At 47.3% G+C, this 18,943-nt stretch overlaps 1 protein-coding gene across 2 annotated transcripts; it reads right to left on the bottom strand.

Annotated features, from left to right (window-relative positions):
• Positions 1-9,876: 9,876 nt before the first annotated feature.
• LOC128830479 (myb/SANT-like DNA-binding domain-containing protein 2) lies at positions 9,877-12,838 on the bottom strand. Of its 2 annotated transcripts, none has more exons than XM_054016313.1 (2): positions 11,968-12,838; positions 9,877-10,904 (listed from the first exon to the last, which is right to left on the bottom strand). In XM_054016313.1, exons 1-2 carry the CDS (start codon positions 12,518-12,520, stop codon positions 10,753-10,755), a joined length of 705 nt encoding a protein of 234 aa, XP_053872288.1. In that variant the 5' UTR covers positions 12,521-12,838; the 3' UTR covers positions 9,877-10,752. The 2 variants fall into 2 exon arrangements, with proteins under 2 accessions (XP_053872288.1, XP_053872289.1); XM_054016314.1 differs by having other exon boundaries at positions 9,877-10,901.
• Positions 12,839-18,943: the final 6,105 nt, after the last annotated feature.

The raw sequence follows: 18,943 nt of genomic DNA, 5'->3' as shown, positions 1-18,943 counted from the left end.
AACTGACTTATTTGCAAAGTGAAATATGTAGCTCCCAGGTTTGTCTTGTATCCTGTTGAGGTTTAGATAGGCAGTGAAATTGGCAGGTTTATAAACACCCAACCCTGCGCCAATATACAAATACCTGATAAGTTTTCAATTATTAAATACTAGCTCAGCTTTATTTCTATAGCTTTGTAATGGCAGTTTGTGTGTTCTATTGTTCCCAAAAGTGTATCTGATGATAAAATCATTTCCAGTATGTTCAAATCATGTTAATAATAGCAAAGTGACTGAAGTTTTACTGTGACCACACTGAATCATGAATGAAGGGAACAGATTTCATTTTTAATGTGCAAATATTAAACATATTGTTTAAATACTAAATAGTAATGTTCTTCTTTTAATTGTATGCAGTGGTGGTGTAGCTGTGTGTCCCAGGATATTAGAGAGACACGATGGGTGAGATAATGTCTTTTATTGGACCAACTTCTGTAGGGGAGAGAATGACAAGCTTTCAAGTGACACAGAGCTCTTCCTCGGGTCTGAGAAGAGCTCTGTCACTTGAAAGCTTGTCATTCTCTCCCCTACAGAAGTTGATCCAGTAAAAAAAAATATTACCTCACCTCCTTGTCTCTTCTTTTAATTGTTAACCCAATTTCAAGGAAGGATGGGAAGCAGTGGATCATCTGACTGTTGCTTGATTGAGGTCTTGTGGTTCTGACATTATAGACAGTGACCTTTTTAACAAGGTGAAACTGCTGCCCACGGAGGACTGAGGAAAATCCAAGTGAGGAAATATAATGGGGAAATGATCCATATCACAAATTTTGTTTACTTTTATGATGGAGCTGGATCCCTTGTCAAATTAACCCCATGTAAGCTTTAAAGGAGATGAGACCATTGCGGAGAAGCTAAATGAACTCTACACATCTGTCCTCACTGAAGAAAATGTGGGGGAGATGCACACAGCAGAGCTATGTCTTTTGGGTTGACAAATAGGGTTGCCAACTTTCTAATGGCACAAAACCGTACACCCCTGTCCCGCCCCTTCCCTGAGGCCCCATCCCTTCTCAAAGGCCTTGCCCCTGCTCACTCCATTTCCCCCCACACACACTTTCACCAAGCTCGGGTAGGGGGTTGGGGTGCAGGGTCCCAGCGACACTTACTGTGGCTCCCAAGAAGCAGCCCCCAGCCCCTCTAGGCGCATGGGTGGCCAGGGAGGCTCTGCACGCTATCCTCATGCCCACAGGCACCATTCCCACAGCTCCCATTGGTTGCAATTCCCAGCCAATGGGAGCTGTGGAGCCAGCACTGGGGCGGGGACAGTACGCAGAACCTCCCTAGCCACCCATGCAGCCGCTTCCAAGAGCCATGTGGAGCTGGGCAGGCAAGAAGCCTATCTTAGCCACGGGCCCCCACTGCCCTGCCAACCGGACTTTTGATGGCCCGGTCAGTGGTGCCAACTGAAGCCACCAGGTTCTCTTTTCAACTGGGCATTCTGGTCGAAAACTGGTCACCTGGCAACCCTAGTGACAAATCTGAAGTATTGTACCGCATTGATGTGTCAGTAGAAGAGGTTTTAGAACAAATTGATAAATTCAACAGCAATAAATCACCAGGACCAGATGGTATTCACCCAAGAGTTCTGAAGGACCTCAAATATGAAATTGCAAAGCTAGTAATAGGAGTATATAACTTATTGCTGAATTGAACCTCTGTACCAGATGATTGGAAGGTAGCTAATGCAACACCAATTTTTAAAAAATGGGCTCCAGAGGCAAACCTGGCATTTATAGGACAGTAAGCCTAACTTTAATACTGGACAAATTGGTAGAAACTATCATGGACTGGAAGGGACCTCAATAGGTCATTTAGTCAAGTTCTCTACACTCAAGGCAGGACTACATAATAACTAGACCGTTCGCGACAGGTGTTTGTCTAGGGTGTTCCTAAAAACCTCCAATGATGGAGATTCCACAGCCTCCCTGGGCAATTTGTTCCAGTGCTTAGTTACCCTGACAGGAAGATTTTCCTAAGGTCCAATCTAAACCTCCCTTGCTGCAGTTTAAGCCCATTGATTCTTGCCTATCCTCAGAAGCTAAGGAGAACAATTTTTTCATCCTCCTCATAACAATCATGTATTTACTTTTATGAACTATTTTTTTCAATCTTTCCTCATCGGTCACGTTTTCTAGACCTTTAATAATTTTTGTGGCTCTCCTCTGGATTTTCTCCAATTTCTCCACATCTTTCCTGAAATGGTGGTGCCCAGACCTGGACACAATATTCCAGTTGAGGCCCAAGCTGTGTGCAGTACAGGGCAAGAATTACGTCTCATGTCTTGCTTACAACACTCCTGTTAATATGTCCAAGAATGATGTTCGCTTAATTTGCAACAGTGTTACACAGTAGATACTCATTTAGCTTGTGATCCACTATAGCCCCCAGCTTCCTTTCTGCAATACTCCTAGCTAGGCAGTCCTTTCCCATTTTGTATGTATGCAACTAGGGGCGGATTCATGGGGCCTGGGCTAGAGCAAGTGGGGGCTCCCTCCCCACCCATTCCACCTGTGGTCCTGCCCCTGTTCCACCCCTCCACATGTGACCCTGCCCATGGCCCTGCCCCTGTTCCACCCAGGGCCCCCCCCATTCTGCACCCCCACTGTGGCCCAAAGATGCTCTGTCCCCCTGCCGCAGCGAGGAGTGAGAACTTCCCCAACCCTAAGGCCTTAGCAGGTAGCGAGAGCTCCTCCAGTCCCAGGGCCACAGTGGGGGTCCCAGTGCTGGTGCTTTCCCTGCTGCCCCCTGGCAGATGGGGTGTGAGGCGCCAGGGGCTTCCCCTGCTGCCCCCCGGCTTCTGCTGGGGATGGGGTCAGGGGGCACTTGGGGCTTCTCCTGTGCCCCCCCGGCTTCTGCCAAGGACAGGGTTGGGGAGGGCAGGGGGCTTCCCTTGCTTCCTGCTGGCTTCTGCCAAGATTGGAGGGTGCTGGGGGCTTCCCCCACCACCAAGCCCACCCCACCCATCTGGCGTTGCTGTCCAGGAGCAGGGTCTGGGCGTGGGGGCTATCCCCACCCACCCGGGGCCCCTGGCCATGGGCCTTGTAGGCCCAGTGGCTAATCCGCCACTGTATGTTACTAATTGTTCCTTCCTAAGTGCAGAACTTTGCATTTGTCCTTATTGAATTTCATCCTAGACCATTTCTCCAGTTCATCCAGATCATTTTGAATTTTAATCCTGCGCTTGCAACCCCCTCTCCCAGCTTGGTATTGCCTGCAAACTTAATAATTGTATTCTCTATGCCACTATCGTAATCATTAATGAAGTTATTGAACAGAACTGGACCCAGAACTGATCTCTGCGGAACCCCACTCAATATCCCTTTCTAGCTTGACTGTGAACCACTGAAAACTACTCTCTGGGAACAGTTTTCCAACCAGTTATGCACCTACCTTATAGTAGCTCCATCTAGGCTATATGTCCCTAGTTTGTTTATGAGAAGGTCATTCAAGAGAGTGTCAAACACCTTACTAAAGTCATGTTATATCACATCTACTGCTTCCCTCCCATCCACAAGGCTTGTTAAGCTATCAAAGAAAGCTATCAGGTTGGTTTGACACGATTTGTTCTTGATAAATCCATTGTGACCGTTGTTACTTATCAACTTATTATCTTCTAGGTGTTTGCAAATTGATTGCTTAATTATTTGCTCCATTATCTTCCTGGTAGTTAAGATGACTGGTCGGTATTCCCCGGGTTATACTTAATCCCCTTTTTATAGATGGGCATTATATTTGCTCTCTGCCAGTCCTCAGCAATCTCTCCCATTTTCCGTGAGTTTTTAAAGATAATCGCTAATGGCTCAGATATCACCCTAGTCAGCTCCTTGGCTATTCTAGGATGTATTTCATCAGGTCCTGTCGACTTGAAGACATCTAACTTGGCTAAGTAATTTTTAACTTGTTCTTTTCTTATTCTAGCTACTGTGCAGGAGGGACATCCCACTTACACTCTGGGAGCACTAGGACACAGGTGTGAGTTTGGTGAAAAGGGACAGGAAGGAGAGAACCAGAGACTCCACCCAGTAGAAATACATAAAAACGGCCATATTGGGTCAGATCACAGGTCCATCTAGCCCAGTATCCTGCCTTCTGTCAGTGGCCAATGCCAGGTGCCCCAGAGGGAATGAACAGAACAGGTAATCATCAAGTGATTCATCCCATCGCCCACTCCCAGTTTCTGGCAAACAGAGGCTAGGGGCACTTCAGAGCATGGTTTTGCATGGTAGCAAGTAACAGCCAAAGCAAGGGTCTTTGGACATTCAGAGACCTTTCTATAATTTTGACTGGACTTTCTCTGCCCTGTGCTGATTGGCTGTTTCCTCCAATCCTCTCCCACCCACTCCCTCACACACTCTTCATCTCACTTTCACTCCACAGCTGTCCCTCTTACCATGTTCTCCCCATTGTTTTCCCCCACACCACCCTTCCCTTCCATGTCCCCTCTCTGTTCCCTTTTCTTTCCATTTAGCTGATCCTCTCCTAAATATCCTCCAAAACATGTAGCTAACATGATGTTTGCCACCATCACATTGTTCACTCTACTTGTGTGTTCTACCCCTTCCCCGACTCTGTGTCTGTTTTGTCTAGTACATTATAAGATCTCCAGGACAGGGACCTCTACTACTCTTCATTGGCACCACACCTAACACACTGGGGCCCCATTCTTGGTTGGCCTTAAGCACTAATGTAATACACAAATAATAACAGTGCTTGCATAATTACAATATAAACCAGACATCTGAGAATGCCTCTGTGGTGTCCTTTGGTCTGTTATATATGTAAGAAGAGTCTGAATGAGCTCTCCCCTGACATTTAGTGGTGAGCTGTGGAAAAAGATTTCAGGAACTGATCTCGTTTGCATGGACACACCCACCCTTCCTAGGTGCTCAGCATGTTGGGACTGCTTGCCCAAATGATCACTTGTGGCTGGTGTTGGATCCCCAGTCTTCTTGTTATTGAGGAAGCAGTAATAAAGGGTTGTTACCCTTGTGTGAACCGAGGGCAGCAGAACTGTACCTGGCATACCCCAATGGAGGGGGGACTCCTCAATTGAATGCTACTGGCTAGGCAGGGGGCATGGGTTTCAACGCCCAGTGAGTTGAGAGAGGGTGGGGATAGGTATTTGTACTTGGTGGTGTGGGTCCTAGATACCAGTTGACCCTTCCTTTCTTCACAGTATTTAAAAAAAAAATAAAAATAAAAAAAAGTTAATTTAGACTTAATTGAGAGTCTTGTTACACACTGAAGATCTGAAATCACTGATGTCTACATATTAGATCTACTTTGGGACAGTATCTCTATTGCAAGAGACTACCCAGTATGCACCAGCAGTGAGGTTCCCCCACTAACAGCTGAAATCACTGAGAGCTGTGTTAGGTGTGGGGCCTGAAGACATCCTGGCGTGGGCAGCTGGTGGAGAGGGCCAGACCAGAGAAGAACCCCACAGAGAGGCACAGCAATCAGCCGTTGGGGCGATGAGCAAGTGCCCAAGCAGTGCAGTATGTAAGGTGCCTCCTTACCCTCCCCCCCCCCGCCCCGCCTTCCACACAGGGTGGGAGACAAACTCTGCGGATGAACCTCTGGATTCTGGGGCTGCACTGGCCAAGGACAGCAACTGTGCGTGGGGTGCAAAGAAGGGACAGGCATATTAAAGGGACTCTTGGATTGCTGGACTTTAGAACCTAAGGGTAAACGGACACCGCCCAACTTACGGGGGGGTGGGGGGGAGGGTGGTCTTTTGCTCATGGTTTATGTTTATTAATCCTGTTTGTGGTGTTTTCCCAAATTAATGCTGAGTTACTTCCCTCCTTTTATTACAAGTTTTGCTACACTCAGACTCTGTGCTTGTGAGAGGGGAAGTATTACTTCCTAGAGGTGCCTGGGGGAGGTGTGTAATTGTCCCAGTCACTGGAGCCAGTTTTGTGTTGTATTGTTGTATTACTGAACTCGGCCCTTGTTGCTGGTGGCTCCACCTGGCAGAAGGGTTACATATAAATAACTTAAAGCTGAGCAAGGTGGATTTATGCTATGTACATAGGAGTCCTATACATGGAGAATACAGGTTTAGGGTCAGCAAAAGGAGTGAGGAGTATTTCCTAGCAGGAAATAATTTCACAACAGAAAATAGGGAGGCATAATAGGACAAACTCAAGTGTAATATGAATTTTGTGCAGATGAGGGGGAAAGGGAAAGTGGATTTTATCAGAATATTGGCCTCACCAAGTATCATTAACTTTTTATGTCTGGAGAGGCAGTTAACTTTAGTGGGGGTGGGGAAAAGGTGGCTGCATACATAGATAATGAGTATGATCAAAACTAAATGAAACCCCAGATAGAAAAGGAGTAAGCAAACAGCTGCAGGATGCTTGGTTGATGACTCCTCTGAAGATTAGGTTCCAGTCAGCATGGGGCAAAGTTGGTGGTCAGAATTCCATGAAATGCTCTAATCAGAGCCATTTGAGACATGCACAGTGACACAATTTGTAATCAAAATTGTGAATAACCCACATAAGACTTGGGATAGTGTGCAGGGCTTAGACCTGAACCGACACTAGGAACACCATCAAAATTGCCGGTCACTGGTGGCAACAAACAAGGTTCCATTGTCCTTTACACCATGATAGGAGAACACTGTAACCCAGAAAAGAGGGGATAGTGTTTTGGTTATATACCCCCTAACTGCACATGGTGAGCACACTGGAAAATAAGAAGTCATAGTCACAGGCGAATACCCAGGTAGTATTTCACATAAACATGGTTAAAACTCTTTTCCAGAGAAAGACAAACATCACAGGCATCTGCCATCACAGCAATGACTGTTATGAGGAAATGAGGGTGAGGCCTCACACAGCAATGACTCATTAGAAGAGACCATTAAAAGGGTGAGGTTGGAGGAAAGCTGTTTTCTCTTGGTGAAACCATGGCACTGAGTAGGATGTGAATTCTGACTTCGGTGAGAGCTAAATAAACTAGTGCTGACTCCATGAGGGCTATGCGAGCTGCAGAACAAATTTAGGCTACAAATTTTAGGTTAAGGCAGTTACACTTTCTCTCTCTCTCTCTCTCTCTTACAATGAAGCATATTGTCTCTTCCCCACAACCCAGAGTAAAGCCTTTTGTTGTCTTTAGTCTCTGTGCTGTTGCTAGGAGGGGAAGTAGCCTCCAGTTACTGCCCTCGGTGAAACCAGCTACACAGTCAAATGTGTGTAAAACAATTTATAGAAATGCTCTTATTTATGACGCGGTTGAGAGCAGATCAAGTGGGAATCTGGGTCCCTGAGCCCCTCTCTTTTCCACAGTCAAAAATCATCTTTAGCGATTGGCACCAGAACCTCATGCAGAAAAGTAGCAACTGTGGCTCCAAAATGAACACACTAGTCTTACTATTATTGCTGCTTGATCTATAATTTCTAGAACTAGTGCTGCCACTGCTTAAGGTCTGCTATCCCCATTATGGCTACTGGCACTGACAATGTTACTTAGGCATGGTCTAGTGAGAGTTAGAAGACCTGCACCCTATTCCCAACTCTGGTTTTATTTGGCTGAATAACCTTGGATAACCAAACTGGTTTTATGCCCGAGCTTTCCCCATTTGTATAGTGATACCTTTATAATCCTGAGAAAAAAGTAGCTATATAAATTCAAATTATTACTGTTACTCATGGAGGGAATGGCAATATCACGTTCTTCGGCCCTTTCTTGATGGAGATCGCAGAGTCGCACTCTAAGGATGAGATCCTGCCTATGTGAATGGAGATCCACAGGTTTGAGTTGTTTCAGTACAAACTGCTCTAGAACATCAAGAGACGCCAATGAGGGATTAAAAATACTGGGGATGATAAAAGTTCAGTGTGTTCATTTGTTCAGCAAAGAGTGAGAGAAATGAGCTGTAGCCGCTTTCTGCTGAGCATTTATCCCAGACACACTTTGCTAAGCTCATTCAGCTTTAGGCAGAAGTTACTCTCCACCCAGAAGTTACATTCCTGTCCTGTATTAGCACAGCTTGCCTGGCAGTGCTTCTCTTGGCTCAGTCTCCATACAGTTCCACAGGATTTATTAAATAGCATTTCAAAAGAGGCCTGGCCTGATTTTCAGAGGTCCTGGACATCCACAGCTTTCACTGACATCACCTCTGAAAATCAATCCAGCAGGCTTGTCTCCTATTTCCATTTAGGACTCTGAACCTGGGCATTAGCTGATGTTTCTAGAAGTTCATCTTCTTGAAGGTAATCTTATTGCCTTTTAAGGTGAGCTGGGCTCCAATCGTAAAATTCTGATCAGGGCCCAGAACTGGATTTTAACAATCCCAATTTCAGGGATAGCAGCAAAGAGTCCTGTGGCACCTTATAGACTAACAGACGTATTGGAGCATGAGCTTTCGTGAGTGAATACGTGCACATGCATCCGAAGAAGTGGGTATTCACCCACGAAAGCTCATGCTCCAATATGTCTGTTAGTCTATAAGGTGCCACAGGACTGTTTGCTGCTTTTACAGATCCAGACTAACACTGCTACCCCTTTGATACTTAGGGTATGTCTACACTATGGGATTAATCCGAATTTATATAATTCGAATTTGGAAAACAGGTTGTATAAATTCGATTGTATGCAACCACACTAAGCACATTAATTCGGCGGTGTGCGTCCATGTACCAGGGCCAGTGTCGATTTCCGGAGTGTTGCACTGTGGGTAGCTTTCCCATAGCTATCCCATAGTTCCCGCAGTCTCCTCCGCCCATTGGAATTCTGGGTTGAGATCGCAATGCCTGATGGGGCTAAAAACATTGTTGCGGGTGGTTCTGGGTATATCCTCCCCCCTCTCCAGGAAGCAACGGCAAACAATGGCGTTTCGCGCCTTTTTCCTGGGTGAACAGTGCAGACGCCATACCATGGCAAGCAAGGAGCCCGCTCAGCTCAAGACAGCAGTCATGAACATTGTAAATACCTCGCGTCTTATCGTGCAGTTTATGCTGAACAAGAACCTGGAAAACCAGGCGGCGAGGAGCAGGCTACGGCAGCGCGGCGAGGAGAGTGATGAGGATATGGACATGGAATTCTATCGAACCGCGGTACCCGGTGCTTTGGAGATCATGCTGTTAATGGGGCAGGTTATAGCCGTGGAACGCCGATTCTGGGCCCGGGAAACAAGCACAGACTGGTGGGACCGCATAGTGTTGCAGGTGTGGGACGATTCCCAGTGGCTGCGAAACTTTCGCATGCGTAAGGGCACTTTCTTGGAACTTTGTGACTTGCTTTCCCCTGCCCTGAAGCGCCAGAATACGAAGATGAGAGCAGCCCTCACAGTTGAGAAGCGAGTGGTGATAGCCCGGTGGAAGCTTGCAACGCCAGACAGCTACCGGTCAGTCGGGAATCAATTTGGAGTGGGCAAATCTACTGTGGGGGCTGCTGTGATGCAAGTAGCCAAAGCAATCACTGAGGTGCTGCTACAAAAGCTAGTGACTCTGGGAGATGTGCAGGTCATAGTGGATGGCTTTGCTGCAATGGGATTCCCTAACTGTGGTGGGGCGATAGATGGAACCCACATCCCTATCTTGGCACCGGAGCACCAGGGTACCCAGTACATAAACCGCAAGGGGTACTTTTCAATGGTGCTGCAAGCACTTGTGGATCACCAGGGACGTTTCACCAACATCAACGCGGGCTGGCCGGGAAGGGTTCATGAACACTACTCTGTTTAAAGGGCTGCAGCAAGGGACTTACTTCCCGGACCAGAAAATAACCGTTGGGGATGTTGAAATGCCAATAGTTATTCTTGGGGACCCAGCCTACCCCTTAATGCCATGGCTCATGAAGCCATAGACAGGCAGCCTGGACAGGAGTCAGGAGCTGTTTAACTACAGGCTGAGCAAGTGCAGAATGGTTGTAGAATGTGCATTTGGCCGTTTAAAAGGTCGCTGGAGATCGCTATTGACTCGCTCTGACCTCAGCCAAAGAAATCTCCCCATTGTTATTTCTGCTTGCTGTGTGCTCCACAATCTATGTGAAAGTAAGGGGGAGACCTTTATGGCGGGGTGGGAGGCTGAGGCAAATCGCCTGGCTGCTGAGTACGCACAGCCAGACACCAGGGCGATTAGAAGAGCACACCAGGAAGCGCTGTGCATCAGAGAGGCTTTGAAAACCAGTTTCATGACTGGCCAGGCTACAGTGTGAAATTTCTGTTTGTTTCTCCTTCATGAAAACCCGCCCCCTTTATTGACTCATTCATTCTCTGTAAGGAACCCACCCTCCCCGTTCCCCCAGCTTTCTTTCAAAGGAAATAAAGTCAATATCATTTAAAAATCATGTATTCTTTATTAACTGATTATAAACATAGGGAGAGAACCAACAAGGTAATCTGGGTGAGGTTTGGGAGGAGGATAGGAGGGAAGTAAAAGGCCACTGAACAAATTCAATGTAATGACAGCCTTTTGGTTGGGCTGTCCACTGGGGTGGAGTGGGAAGGTGCACGTAGCCTACCCCCCCGCATTCTTACACGTCTGGGTGAGGAGGATATGAAACATGGTGAGGGGGGAGGGAGGTTATACAGGGGCTGTAGTGGCACTCTGTCATCCTGCTGCCGTTCCTGAAGCTCCACCAGATGCCGGAGCATGTCCGTTTGCTCACGCAGCAGCCCCAGCGTTGCAGCCTGCCACCTCTCATCTCGAGCGTCCCTCAGGACCTCGCGTTCACTGGCATCTTTCCTAAATTTAGTTACATGTCCTTCCACTCATTCAAATGAGCTCTTTGATTTCGGGTGCATTCCATTATTTCAGTGAACATGTCGTCTCTTGTCCTCTTTCTACGCCGCCTTATCTGAGATCGCCTTCGTGACGGAGGAGGGAGGCTTGATAAATTTGCAGCTGCTGGAGGGAGGGTTGAGAAAAAGGAGAGAAGTTTTTAAAATGATACATTTTACAGAACAATGCTTATACTCTTTCTTGGTGAAAAACACTATTCACATTACCTAGCACATGTGATTTCAGTACAAGGTCGCAATTTCCATCTTAATATTGAGTGCCTGTGGCTTTGGTGTTAGAGATCACAGACGCAGGTCCGGGCAATAGAATTCAGCTTGCATGCAGCCATGGTAAGCCATTGTCTTTCGGCTTCTGCGCCCTCCTTTCCCACATACCAAGCAAAGCCCGTTGACTGCTGCGGTTTTCCTGTTAACCTTCAGCAGCAGAAAACAAACTAACCCCCCCCCATCCAATTTTCTGGGATGATCGCTGTACCCCTCCCCCCACCGTGTGGCAGGTATCAGGGAAGATCCCTGCAGAAACCAAACTAACCCCCCCGCTCCCGCCTCCGGCCATGAATTCTCTGGGATGATCGCTGTACCCCTCCCCCCACCGCGTGGCTGGTATCAGGGAAGATCCCTGCTAGCCAAACGCGAAAAGCTCAGGGCCAATTACCCCTCCCCCCCCCGCCCTTGGCTAACTGCAGGGAAGGATTTCTTTTCAGCCACAGGCAAACAGCCCAGTAGGAATGGCCACCTCTGTCCCCTTAATTAAGTTCCCATATTTCAACCAGGTTACCATGAGTGATATCACTCTCCTGAGGATCACACAGCAAGATAAAGAACGGATGTTGCTTGAATGCCAGCAAACACCGGGACCATACGCTGCCAGGCTTTGTCAGGCAATGATACCAGATTACTTGCTGCAGGCATGGTGTGGTCAAGTGTCCTACCATGGAGGACGGAATAAGGCTGCACTGCCCAGAAACCTTGTGGCTTGGCTTTTGGAGTACCTCCAGGAGAGCTTCATGGAGATGTCCCTGGAGGATTTCCACTCCATCCCCAGACACGTTAACAGACTTTTCCAGTAGCTGTACTGGCCGCGAATGCATCCCAAGTCCTCAGGGCAAAGTAATCATTAAAAATGCTTGCTTTTAAAACAAGTTTTATATTTTAAAAGGTAAACTCACCTGAGGTCCCTTCCATGGGGTCATGGTCTTGGATACTGGCTTGGGAGGGTTGGGAGGGTACTTCAGTCAGGCTGAGAAAAAGATCCTGGCTGTTGGAGAGAATGGAGTGCTGGGTGCTCTCTGCAAGCTCGTCCTCCTCCTCCTCCTCCTCCTCCTCCTCTTCCCCGTCCGCAGAATCCTCAGGTGTAGCTGATGAGACTATCCCTGACCCGGAATCCACGGTCACAGGTGGGGTAGTGGTGGCAGCCCCCCCTAGAATTGCATGCAGCTCGGCGTAGAAGCGGCATGTCCGCGGCTCTGACCCGGAGCGACCGTTTGCCTCCTTTGGTTTTTGATAGGCTTGTCTGAGCTCCTTGACTTTCACGCGGCACTGATCTGAGTCCCTATTGTGGCCTCTCTCCATCATGCCCTTGGAGATTTTTTCAAAAGTTTTTGCATTTCGTCTTTTAGAACGAAGTTCTGCTAGCACTGAATCCTCTCCCCATATAGCGATCAGATCCAGTACCTCCCATACGCTCCATGCTGGTGCTCTTTTTCGATTATCGGCCTGCATGGCTACCTGTGCTGATGAGCTATCTGTGGTCACCTGTGCTCTCCACGCTGGGCAAACAGGAAATGAATTTCAAATGTTCCCGGGGCTTTTCCTGCCTACCTGGCCAGTGCATCCGAGTTCAGATTGCTGTCCAGAGTGGTCACAATGGTGCACTGTGGGATAGCTCCCGGAGGCCAATACCATCGCATTGCGGCCACACTAACCCTAATTCGAAATACTAAAATCAATTTTGGCGCTACTCCGCTCGTCGGGGTGGAGTACAGAAATCGATTTAATGAGCCCTTTATTTCGAATTAAATTGCATCGTTGTGTGGACGGGTGCAGGGTTAATTCGAATTAACGCTGCTAAATCCGAATTAAAGTCGTAGTGTAGACCAGGCCTTAATTTCAGGAATGTATGGAGTTAGGGCTTGGCCCATTGTAAAATCATGGACCATTTACAAAATTAATGTTTTCTAAGCCTTTAATCATTTTTGTTGCACTCCTCTGGACTTTCTCCAATTTGTACACATCTTTCCTGAAATGTGGTGCCCAGAACTGGACACAATACTGCAGTTGTGGCTTTAGTGTGGACTAGAGTGGAAGAATTCCTTCTCGTGTCTTGCTTAGTACGCTGCTACTGATACATCCCAGAATGATATTCACATTTTTTTGCAGCACTGTTACGTTCTTGATTCATATTTAGTTTGTGATCAACTATAAGCCCCAGATCCTTTTCTGCAGTAGTCCTTCCTAAGCAGTCATTTCCCATTTTGTATTGATTGTACAACTGATTATTTCTTCTTAAATGTAGTATTTTGCATTTATCCTTACTGAATTTCATTCTATTTATTTCAGACCATTTCTCCAGTTTGTCAAGGTCATTTTGAATTCTAATCCTGTCCTCCAAAGTGCTTGCAACCCTCCCACCACCACCCTCAGTTTGGTATCGTCTCCAAACTTTGTGTACTCTGTGCTATTATCCAAATCATTTAAGAAGCTATTGAGCAGAACTGGCCCAAGGACAGGCCCCTGTGGGACCCCACTCGATATGCCCTTCTGGGTTGACTGTGAAATATTGACAACTAGTCTCTGAGGGCATGGCTACACTTGCAGATGTAGAGTGCTTTGAGTTAAACCAGCCTTCGGAGAGCGCAGTAGGGAAAGTGCTGCAGTCTGTCCACACTGACAGCTGCAAGCATGCTGGCATGGCCACATTTGCAGCACTTGCAGCAGCATTCGGAGCGGTGCATTATGGGCAGCTATCCCAGAAAGCACCTCTTCCCATTCTGGCACTGTGGCTTGTGGGAAGGGGGTGGAGGGTGTAGGGCATTCTGGGTCCTGTCCCAATGCCCTGTTATGCATCAGTTCGCATCCCAGCAATCCCTGTGCTTCCATCCACATTTGGCGCCAACTTTCAACGTTTTTTGTGCTGCGCACTCTGTCTTCCCTTTTGGGTCCGCGGGAATGGAGCCCAAACTGCCGAGGAATATGCTGACGAGTCTCGCCAGCACGTCACGTTTGGCAGTCGAGTTACTCCTTAAGATCCAAACTGACAGTGAGGACTCCGACGATGATATCGACTCGAGTAACGCATACAACATGAGATTGCATGTGGCATTGATGGATATGCTCACCACCTTGGAACGCCGCTTTTGGCTCGGGGAAACAAGCACTGAGTGGTGGGATCACATCGTCATGGAAGTCTGGGATGACGAGCAGTGGCTGCAGAACTTTCGGATGAGAAAAGCCATTTTCATAGGACTGTGTGATGAGCTTGCACCCACCCTGCAGCGCAACTCCAGACAGCTACTGATCGGTCGCTAACCAGTTTGGAGTGGGAAAGTCGACCGTTGGAATCGTGTTGATGCAAGTTTGCAGGGCCATTAATCGCATCCTGCTCAGAAGAACCGTGACTCTGGATAACGTGCATGACATTGTGGCTGGCTTTGCACAAATGGATTTCCCTAACTGCAGAGGGGCGATAGATGGGACGCATATTCCATTTCTGGCACCAGCCCACCTAGCTTCTGAGTACGTTAATCGGAAGGGGTATTTCTCTATTGTTCTCCAGGCACTTGTGGATCACCGTGGGCATTTCATTGACATTAACACAGGCTGGCTCGAAAAGGTGCATGATGCATGCATCTTTCAGAACACTGGCCTGTTCAGGAAGCTGCAAGCCGGGACTTTTTTCCCAGACCAGAAGATTACCATAGGGAAAGTCGAAATGCCCATTGCGATCCTTGGAGACCCTTGAATGCCGTGGCTCATGAAACCCTCACAGGGAGCCTTGACAGCAGCAAGGAGCGGTTCAACAACAAGCTGAGCCAGTGCAGAATGACTGTGGAGCAGAGGTGAAAGTAAGCCGGTACGGAGGACCAGTAAGAAAAAGTGCAGTCTGACTCCTCCTCCAGCCAGGCTGACAACGCTAGGCTCCGTGCTTTCCCCCTGCCTGGCACTCAGCAGCGGCTGCAGAGGCTCCCCTCTAGCTTGCAGCAGGGAGCAGGGAGACTGGCTGAGAGGGAGAAGTAAGCCTACCCCCTGCATAAGAATAGTTTAAACTCAGCTGTTCCCTGCGCCATTCAGCTCCCGGGGTTAGGAGCCGTTTCTGGCATCCTTGTTAATTTCACTCCCAGTTGCTGGGGGGAGGAGGGCCTGGCAGGAGGGTGTGTTTGACCATGGCAGGGGCAGTTCTTTTCTGCGCCTAGGATGAGGGGATCTCTCCAATACTAATATACACAACAAATACAAGCATTTGGCTGCACAGCTTAAATCCAGAGCTAATAAAAGCAGGTGGAAGGGGAAAACTCACTGTCATCTTGGTTTCTCGTCTCCTCCCCCCTCCTCCAGCCAGGCTGCAGATGGTTAGGCTCTGCGTTCCTCCCCAACCCCCACTCAGCAGGGGCTCTCCCCTCTAGATTGCAGCAGGGAGACTGGCTAAGGGAGTCCAAGAAGCCTGCCTAGGATGCCTGCTGCTGCTGCCTGCATAAGAACAGTTTAAACTCAGCTGTTCCCTGAGCAGTTCAGCCCCGGGGTTAGGAGCCGTTTCTGGCATCCTTGTTAATTTCACTCACAGTTGTTTGGGGGGTGGGGGGAGAAGGGTGTGTGTGACCATGGAAGGGGCAGTTCTTTTCTGCCCCCTGGATGAGGGGATCTCCAATACTACTATAATACAATAGTAGGGGCCGGTTGCTGGGGTCGGGTGGCAGGTTGCAGCTGCATTGTTTGAGACACACACATTCATACACATACATACTGTATGTATTACTGTCCTGTGGGGAAGGTGCCAGTGCCCTTTTGGGGGTGGGGGTGAGAGAAGTGTTTCTGGGCTAACACCTCGGGAACTTCTGCTTAATGTGTGCTGCTTAATGGAGTCCATCCTTCCCCAGGGGGCTGTTGGTCCAACTCCTACACTGAAGAGCTATCTTTTTTGAGCGATCCATCCATACTGTACTGTGGAGGAAAAATGGTCTAAGGCCTAAAATTTTGGTTAAAAATCATTTCACTGCTCCAATGGGTTTTGCACAGTCCTGCCATGGAAATGTTTTATTGGTTCAATTCACATGGCAAGAAGGTAGGCGCACCAATAGTTTTTAGGGTGAGTATGTTCCAAACAGCAGCTCTACATTGTGCACGAAGGTCCAAAAATCATGAGTCCATCATTTCTATTTGTTCTGGGTTCCAGATCAAGTAATGTTTTGTGTGCAGTTCATACCCGCAAAAACCTGCACCGCTTCCCCACGGACAGCAGGTGATTCTGATTTGTCAGCTAGCCGGGCCTGTGCCACCCGAGGCAGACTAAGATTAGTAGAAGAGTTAGAAAGCATAACTGGGGAAAATCATGCTCCATGAAATGCAATCTGCAACAGGGGTCCACAAGAAGGATGTCCATCGCCACCCCCACTAGTAGGGGCATGGATTGGTGGAAAATATTGTTATGCAAGTTAAGCACTAAACAGCTGAGGGCAAGGAGGCTTATCAGGAACCTCCAGAAAGTAGAAATCTCCCATCAGAAAGTGGAAATCTGTATAAGTCAGAAGCTTGTGGCAGACGTTGAATTGTAGAGCACTCCTGTGCCAGATATGGATGAAAACAAAACAGGAGGCTTAATCTTGTTTAATGTAAACCCCCCACACCTGCCATAATGCACAGTCAACCTGAAATCCAATGCACAATGGATGCCAAAGGCACCCGATCACACCCTTTATGAAGCAGCAGGGGAAGGCTAACAGAGCAGCTATACAAAAATAAAAGTAAAAGGAGCACAGCATGAAAACAAAGGAAAAGAAATATTTTCTGGGTGCACAATGGAACGTGTCACGCAACATGTGCAAGAACTGTACAAAACTGTCTCATCTATGCAGGATGCAGCCTGAAGTCTGCCATAGTCCTCATGCAAAGAAAAGAAGTTGTCCACACTCTGCAAATAAAGTGAAGTTTAGTATACTCTGCACACAGAGAAAAGCATCAAGATTGTAGTAAAGTGGCCATGATAGGGTTAACTGGGTTCCTCAGAGTGTTACTTGTTACTGGAAGGTAAATTCTCTGTGAGAATATAATTAAAGTTATAATGAGCTCCCAGTGAGATGATGTAACTGAGAGGGCCAAGATGATGTATAAGGAAGGGATATATCAAGTAGGAGTAGAAAGAGGTATTTCCTATGTATATGGCATTAGTGAAACTATTACTGGAATAGTGTGTCCAGTTCTGTTGTTCACACTTCAGTTAAGGTGTTGAAAAACTGGAAAGGGTTCAGAAAAAAGCTAGACAAATGATTTGAGGTCTAGAAGGATGCCTTATAATGAGAGACTTAATAAAATCAATCTACTTAGTTTATTCAAGAGAGGTTAAAAGGTGACTTAATCACAGTCCCCAAATACTAACATGGGGAAGATACTTCTGATAGTAGATGCCTCTTTAATCTAGCAGAAAAAGGGATAACGAGGTCCATTGATTACTGGTTTGATGCTAAAGCTAGACATGCTTTAGTTAACTAGAAATGTTTTGAGAAAAGTTTATTGGTCTCAGTATGGAGTAACTGGATGAAGTTCTGTGGCCTGAGTTAAACTGGAAGTCTGACTAGATCAGTGGTTCTCAAAGCCGGGCTGCCGATTGTTCAGGGAAAGCCCCTGGTGGGCCGGGCAGGTTTGTTTACCTGTCGTGTCCACACGTTTGGCCGATCGTGGCTCCCACTGGCCGCGGTTCGCCACTCCAGGCCAATTGGGGCTGCGGGAAGCGGCGCAGGCGGAGGGATCTGCTGGCTGCCCTTCCCGCAGCCTCCATTGGCCTGGAGCGGCAAACCGCGGCCAGTGGGAGCCGCAATCAGCTGAACCTGTGGATGCGGCAGGTAAACAAACTGGCCCGGCCCACCAGGGGCTTTCCCTGAACAAGCGGTGGATTGGCTTTGAGAACCACTGGACTAGATGACCTAATAGTTCCTTCTGGCCTTAAAATAATTAAGATTCTAGACTAACTGAGACTAGAAAGACAGTTCCAATATAAAAAAAATTGCAGAATTTACCTTGAGAGATGGTAGATTCTTTACATCAAGGCTGGATATCTTTTCAAAAACTATGCTAGGGCTCAAACAGAAGTTTGGGCTTAATGCAGAAATTGCTAGGTGAAGTTCTATGGCCTGTGCTAGGCAAGAGGCCAGACTAGATGATCACAATAGTGCCTTCTGGTCTTAATATCTCTGACATTTATTAATTAGGTCTACATGCCTACATCTCTTAGAGATGGAAACAGACCAGTGTTGTTAGTTGGCAGCATTTTTATCTCAATCCCAGTAATCCAGAATGGTGAATGGGAATGCCAACATGGAGAACTCGAGAGAGTTCTATTGATTGGTGATCACTTAATACGAATATATAAATAAGAAAGTAGGACAAGCCACTAATAGGTGTATGGCTTGGTGGAAAATATTGTTATGCTAAAGTTAAGTACTAAGCAGGTTCAAGGGATGGGGAGGGAAAGAAGCCTATCAGGACCTGTTCTCCCAGCTGAAAGTAGACATCTATATGAATCAGAAGCTTGCAGTAGTCTTTGATTAGGAGAACAGTCCTGTACTGAATATGGACTAAAACAACAAAGGAGGCTTATTCTTGTTTAATTTGGAAACCCCAAGCCTGCTGTACACATAGGTTGAATTCCAACATACAATGTATTTCAAAGGCAGCCCGTCACACCATTCACAAAGCAGTAGGAGAAAGCCCACAAACCAGCTACACATAGTAGTGTAGAATTAAAAGGAGTGTGCTAGGTACAGAATAAAGACAGAGATACAAAGGAAAAGACATACTTTTCTGGGGGGTGCATAATGGCACCAGTTGTCCAACATGTGCATCAACTGTACAGAAAGTCTCCTCCACACAGGATGTAGCTGGCAGCCTGCCATAGTCCCCATGCAGAGAAGGAATGTTTGCCACACTCTGCAAATA

This window comes from Malaclemys terrapin, chromosome 1 (genome assembly GCF_027887155.1).
Source record: "Malaclemys terrapin pileata isolate rMalTer1 chromosome 1, rMalTer1.hap1, whole genome shotgun sequence".
Classification (NCBI taxonomy): Eukaryota; Metazoa; Chordata; order Testudines; family Emydidae; genus Malaclemys; species Malaclemys terrapin.
The sequence above is the reverse complement of the archived record's forward strand: the minus strand, read 5'-3'. Positions and strand labels throughout refer to the sequence as shown.

Excerpts from the sequence above, each read along its gene's own strand:
- LOC128830479 (XM_054016313.1), bottom strand. The coding sequence starts at position 12,520 with ATGCAGGCCGATAATCGAAAAAGAGCACCAGCATGGAGCGTATGGGAG. Across the intron at positions 10,905-11,967 it reads CCCCATGGAAGGGACCTCAG|CAGCTGCAAATTTATCAAGC; the intron begins GTGAGTTTACCT and ends CCCTCCCTCCAG.